This window comes from Lipotes vexillifer, unplaced genomic scaffold (genome assembly GCF_000442215.2).
Source record: "Lipotes vexillifer unplaced genomic scaffold, Lipotes_vexillifer_v1.1 scaffold607, whole genome shotgun sequence".
Taxonomy (NCBI): domain Eukaryota; kingdom Metazoa; phylum Chordata; class Mammalia; order Artiodactyla; family Lipotidae; genus Lipotes; species Lipotes vexillifer.
This window is the reverse complement of record NW_006783829.1, coordinates 340341-346855: the sequence shown is the minus strand read 5'-3', so window position 1 is coordinate 346855 and position 6515 is coordinate 340341. Positions and strand designations below refer to the sequence as shown.

At 36.2% G+C, this 6515-nt stretch overlaps 1 protein-coding gene across 1 annotated transcript in view; it reads right to left on the bottom strand.

The window, feature by feature from the left end:
• GRIN3A (glutamate ionotropic receptor NMDA type subunit 3A) overlaps window positions 1-6515 on the bottom strand; it is a 153547-nt gene that overhangs the window by 106076 nt on the left and 40956 nt on the right. The window contains exon 2 of the mRNA XM_007456390.1: window positions 333-937. Within this exon, the coding sequence (XP_007456452.1) occupies window positions 333-937 (605 nt within the window). The remainder of the gene's footprint in view (window positions 1-332; window positions 938-6515) is intronic.

The window sequence follows — 6515 nt, the reverse complement described above, 5'->3', positions numbered from 1 at the left end:
AAGAGTGAGCAGGGATGGAAACATTTGTTGTGCATCTACTATGAGCTGAGCAGTGTTAGGTACTTTCCATATAGAATTTTGTGGTGTCTTTATTACAATATATCAAGCTATTTAATATTATCTTAGTTTACTAATGAGAAAACTGAGGCTCAGAGTTTTTAAATAGCTTGCCAAGAACACATAGCTAGTATGGGACTAAGCCAGGATTTAAAAGTGGGACTGAGGATTCCCCACTATATGCCATGTGCTTTCTGCAAATGGGATAGATAGGGAGATTTTACTTCCTATCACACTCCTATGACTGGGGATGTAAATCAGGTCTTGCATCCTACCTTGATAAATATTGTCCTGAAGTGAGATTTGCAGTTTCCACATCCATGCAGTTCATCGTGCTGGGAATGAGAGCAAGTTCTGGCTGGATCACGGTGGCTGTGGCTACAGCTCTTGCAACCAGTTCCATGGCATCTTGTACATAGTACTCAAAGACAGACTGTGTTGTTTTTCCATGAGCAATGAGCCCTAAGGGCAGACCTTCTGTCCTCAGTTGCTCAACATTCTGGGAATCCCCCAGCACCCAATGAAGCTCAGGGGGTGCTACCCCAAACTGGGTGGTAATTTCGAAAATCCGCCGGATACTTTCCATTTCGCAGCCAAACATCACCATTGTGGGCGTACTGTTCTTAACACTCTCAAGCTGGACCTGCAGGAAGCTCAAGAGGTCCTCAGTGGAGGAGAGGTTGATGGTGATGTTGATGATAGAGCCCAAGTGGAACTTGGAATTATTCTGGGTAAGGACGAGGAAGTCGGTGATGTTCCAGTCTTCCTGGCACAGCAACAAGCTAAAATTGTACCAGTTGTTCATGGTCAGGATTGAGACAGTGACATCAGCATCAGAACTTAATGAATTTTCTAAACTCAGTTGGAGGTGAAGGGGATTCTGTATTTAAAGATATGAAAAAGAAGAATTAGAAAGTAGTGGCCAAAGATTATAATATAGGGTACTTTTGCTTTCTTATGAGGCTTCATCTTTTATTTTTCCCTACGATATTCAAGTGCCTCTGGGATAAAATTCCCATAATTTTGAAAGCTATGTTTCCTGTCTAATGGAATTGATTCCTTACAACTGATTTCCTTATAATTTTTGCTCAGAGTACCAGAGGGCAGATGATTCTTGGTGTAAATGTCAGGGGTGACACAACTATACATTTAGTCTTAAATTTTTATCAGGCTTGTCTACTTCCTACAGTCCCCTTTAGGCATCCCATTTCTAACTATCCCTTTTCTTAACTCATTTGTTCAAGTTTCCTGTCAGGTGAAATAATTTAAAGAAATTACTTTTGCTTTCCTTTAAAACTACTAGTAGAAAAATCTTAAAACAGTGCAGTTGCTTTTATTAAGGATGGTGTGGAAAAAGGATGCATCATAGTTTCCCAAACTTCTAGCCCCTGAGGAAGGCACATTTAATATATGTGGTGCTATATTTGAATGTTTATGTTCCCCAAAATTCATATGTTGAAATCCTAATCCCCAATGTGATGGTATGAGGTGATGGGGCCTTTGGGAAGTAATTAGGTCATGAGGGCAGAACCCTCATGAATGAGATTAATGTCCAAGAGGCTCAAAAGAATTCCCTTACCCCTTCCACAATATGAGGACACAGTGAGAAGCCGGCAGTCTGCCACCATGCTGGGACCCTGATTTCAAACTTCTAGCCTCCAGAATTGTGAGAAATGAAATTCTGTTGTTTTCAAGCTACCCAGTCTGTGTTACAGCAGCCTAAATACACTAATACATATGGAATAATTAACAATATACTTATAAAAATTAAATACATAGTCTAATATTGAAGGTTTGATTGCATTTCTGTATCTACTGAGACTGGATTCTTGCTGTGAAAGGTGAAATGTGTGCCATTTAAACACATTTATGTAACTTCCACCATAATTTCATCTACTAATAGAACTCACCCAGTCAATGAAAGAAAAGTATCTTATTTGAAAAATCACAAACTATTAATCATATAGATGAAGTGGAAATAGTTCTATAATGAATGAATCTGTTAATTGTTCTGAGAGTAGACATTTGACATATTTATCCTTTAATACTGACATCCTGAGGATGGTTAGCACAATGCTTTACACAGGCAGTGTACAATAGACACAGTCCAAATTGACTAAATATGGTCCCATTTTGGAGCTATTAGACTATTGAACTATTTTTGAGAACTTGCCAAACATTCAGGTCAATAACATGAGGAGGGCTTTCGCAGTAAAATTTCATGCCCTTGTACAAAAGGAAAGAAGTGTGGCCTTCCTTTATCTACCATAAAGTGTATAACAAGAAATAGAGTTTGAGCTGAACTTTGAATTCTTTGAAGGGTTAAAAGCATTCTGATATGTGTAGAATACGGAGTGAGGATTCCAAAGGAATTTATGGGAGAAAAACTATTACCAAAGGCAGTAAATGAGAGTAATCATAATGGTAAGGAAGAGGGAGTCTTAAAATTTATTTTGATAACTTGACTTTTGTCCTTCTAAATTAAGCTTTTGAGCAGGACTTGTAATGATAAAACCAGAGCTTTTGGAGGATCATCTATGGGTAGCATTCAAAAGGGAGAGGGAAAATAAGCCTTCTAGGATTTCGATTAGGTGCTAAGGGTTTAAACTGGAAGCCAGTGTTGGTAATGATAGGAACAGTGATTAAAAAAAAGGTTTTTTTAAAATTAAAATTTAGTGACAAGGTCAGATGTAAGAAGCAAAAGGAGAAACGTGTCAAAAAACCAGGAGGTAGGTAGTTCCTGTTTCTAGGCTTGGGATGCCATATAAGATAAAGGACCAGAAGCTTCATTTTCCCACTCTTCCTACTGATGAATATAAATTGCTCCAGAGAGTTCTTTCTTTCCTCCTCTTTTAACTTTCTTCCTTTCCTTCCTTTTTATATCCTCCTGTGCCTTAACCCTCTTCCAGAATCAATGAGCAATGGAAGGCAAGCTATACATTTAGCTGGCAGGAACAAATTATTCCCAACTGTTTTCTTGGCCTCAGTTCCCTATTCTGTTGCCAGTTTTCTTTCTAAAACATAAATATGACCATATCATTCTTCTGCACCATAACCTCTGAATCACCCATAGGACAAATTTCAAACTTCACCTGTAACACTCCAAACATGTACCCCAAGACAGGTCATAGTAGACAAATTATTTTTCTGGTGTCAAGAGTGAGCATTTTCACATCTACACAAATTTGATACGCCGAATTCTCCACCTGTGAACGTACTTGCCTATATTCATATTCATCCTTCAGAACTCAACTCTTGCATGCAGATTTCCAGAAATTAGCTTACGTTCCACTTACTACTGTTTCTGCTGCTGAGCTTTTTTTCTCGCAGTATTTTTGCCCTTTTGATTTCCTGCAATGGTGAACTGGGTTTTTGTTTGACTGCCCCTCTGACTGTTGCCCAAGCAGAATTAATCATCTCATGTCTGTGTCAGGGTGTCATTTTGTTCATCCATCTATTACAGCACCCTTCATACCGTAAGTTAGTTATTTGGTTAAGTGTTTATCTCCCACACTAGACTGGAAGCTCCTTTAGGATAAGGACCATATATAAATCATCTCTTCTAACACAGTTATTAGTTAACCAGAGATAGTATTTATCAACTGGAATTTTCTTTTGTCCATCTTGGGCTATGATCATAATCGTGTCACTGAAAGACTGAGAAGAAAACCATTTCCAGCAGAGCTGCACGACCCAATACTTTGCCCCCAGTGGGGACAAAGGCCCATCTATCCACTTCCTACAGAGAGATTCATTAAATCAGTATGTGAGGATCATGTTCTAATGGAGGCAGAGATGAGAATGTTCTCCTCTTGCTAAATAAGGAAGTAAAATTAGCTAATCACATTGAGCATTCAGCACCAGAGAGACAAATGCATTTGGCATGAGAGAGTGACAGGAGTAAAATGAAAGCCCCTCCCCGTGGATTATGTGATCTGTATAATCACACTCATCCCTACAAACAATTCTAGTAAGAAAGTCTAGATGTGGAAGTCCTTACACGAATTTAAGGAACACAATTCTTCAAATAAATATTTATTAAATAATAGTTTAGAAACATCTAGTGATATTATATTTATCTGGCAGCCTCAGAAGCAAAATCTCCTAATTTCTCTCCATATAATAATCAAGGGAAAGGTACGTGTACATGTGTGTGGATGACACACACACAGATATGAAAACTTATAACAAAAAATTCAAGCCTAATAGTAAAATTTTCATCAAAATCTGGGACAAAAATTAAACAAGACCTATCAAATGAAACTGAGAATCAAAATCTATGTCTGAGAGATAGTTTGCTGTTTGCAGAAGAACAACCCATGGCTTGAAGGAAGGTATAATTAAAAAATATTTTTCTACATTGTTTATCTCCTAAATCAGAGATCCAATAACAAAACAACTTGAGTCAGGAAGCCTCTCTCAACCATGCTGACAGTAAAAACTGCTTCATAAGTGCATTCAATTTATATAAATTAAAATATACAGGCTCAGGAGGAGGGAGGGGGAGAGAAAAATGAAGTAGTACTGATAATTCTAATTACCCTGTGAGTGTATTCTTTATTACCTATGACTATTATATATAGGTATTATGTATTATAATAAATACATGTTATTGTACACAGTTATATACACAAAATCATATATGCCAAATTAAAGGTGATTTTTAAAAACTGAAGTATAGTTAATGTACAACATTATGTCAATTTCAGGTGTGCAACAGTGATTTGACATTCAAATATATTATGAAATGATCACCATAATAAGTCCGGTAACCATCTGTCACCATTCAAAATTATTACAGTATCACTTGCTACTATATTCCTTAAGCTGTCTAATACTTCCTCATAAGTTATTTATTTTATAACTGGTAGTTTGTATCTCTTAGTCTCTTTCACCTATTTCATCCAACCTCCACCCCAACCTCTGGCAACCAACAGTTTGTTCTCTTTATCTATGTCTGTTTCTGCTTTGTTTTTGTGTGTTGATTCATTTTGTTTTTTAGATTCCACATATAAGTGAAACCATATGGTACTTGTCTTTCTCTGTCTGACTTACTTCACTTAGCGTAATACCCTCTAGACCCAACCATGTTGTCACAAGTAGCAAGATTTCATCCTTTTTTATGGCTGAGTAATATTCCAGTGTGTGTGTGTGTGTATCACACATCTGCTTTATCCACTCATCTTTTGATGGACACTTAGGTCGTTTCTGTGTTTTCACTAACTTAGGGAATTTTCTAATGTAATTTTCCTATACTTTGAATTGAATCTTTATTTCTAAGCAAGATAACACGCCTCTCCACTCCATTGAGTTTTAGGGTTTTATTCCCATCATAATCTGCTTCTCCATTATTTGGGGGCTGACATTCCCAAAAGTATGGGCCAGAAGTGTGGATGGGAAATGGCCATGTTGAAATGCACTCATGGAATGAAATCTCAACAAGTCAAGTGCAGAGCTGGAAGGAGAGAGGAGTTGCCAAGACAGCAGTGCAGTTGCCAGTGTCAGAGAATTGCAGAAGCGTCAGAGATTTATTCAGCTGTGTAAGGGAAGATTGCTTTAGCTGTTATGGAGCACAGTGGATTTACAACTAGTAAAAGATTAAAATTCCACAGAAACAAAAACCAGGCAAGAAGGGTAAGAAAATGTGGAAAAATAAAAAGATAGAGGGGCTGTGCCTTAAGAGATATTAGAACACAACAGAAAATGCAATTTTTATATAACCATAATAATTAAAACAGGTAAGTATTAACAAAAGGATTAACAGGTAAATAAATAGAACAGATGTTAATACACATTAAGAAGTACATTGATTTAATATACTATATTAATATATTGAATACTATACACTGAAAATTATAAAGGAATATAGAAGAAACATATGAAGTTAAGAGTTGAGAAAATAGATTATTTGGGAAAATAAATATCATTTAAAGTCCTAGTTCTACCATATATTAAAAATAAATTCCAGGCCATTTAAGAGTTAAAAGTACAATGTCAAATCATTAAAAGTTAGAGCATATAGGTAAATGTGTCAGAAATCACAATGATAAAGAGAAATACATTAAACTAAATATTACAATATGCTTTATTTCCAGCATTAAACACCTCTCATAAGCAAACAAACAAAAAAATAAAAACATGAGAAACAAAAGAATATTTGCAACATATTTGACAGAGTTAATGGTCACAAAATGTAAAGAACATTTACTAATGAATCAGGAAATAGAACCGATGACTGAGCATTCATTCAATCAAGAAAATTAATTTTAAGCTCCTACTGTGAGCCATACTCTCCTACTGTGAGCCATACTCTCTGTAAAAATTTCCTGTTGTCTATACAGTGGGTGAGAGATAGACAATTTACAGATAAGTAGACAAACACTTAATATAATTATAAATTATGGAAATTACTGTAAATGAAACTAATAAGCTGTAGCAAGACTAGGAAAGGGGAAAGA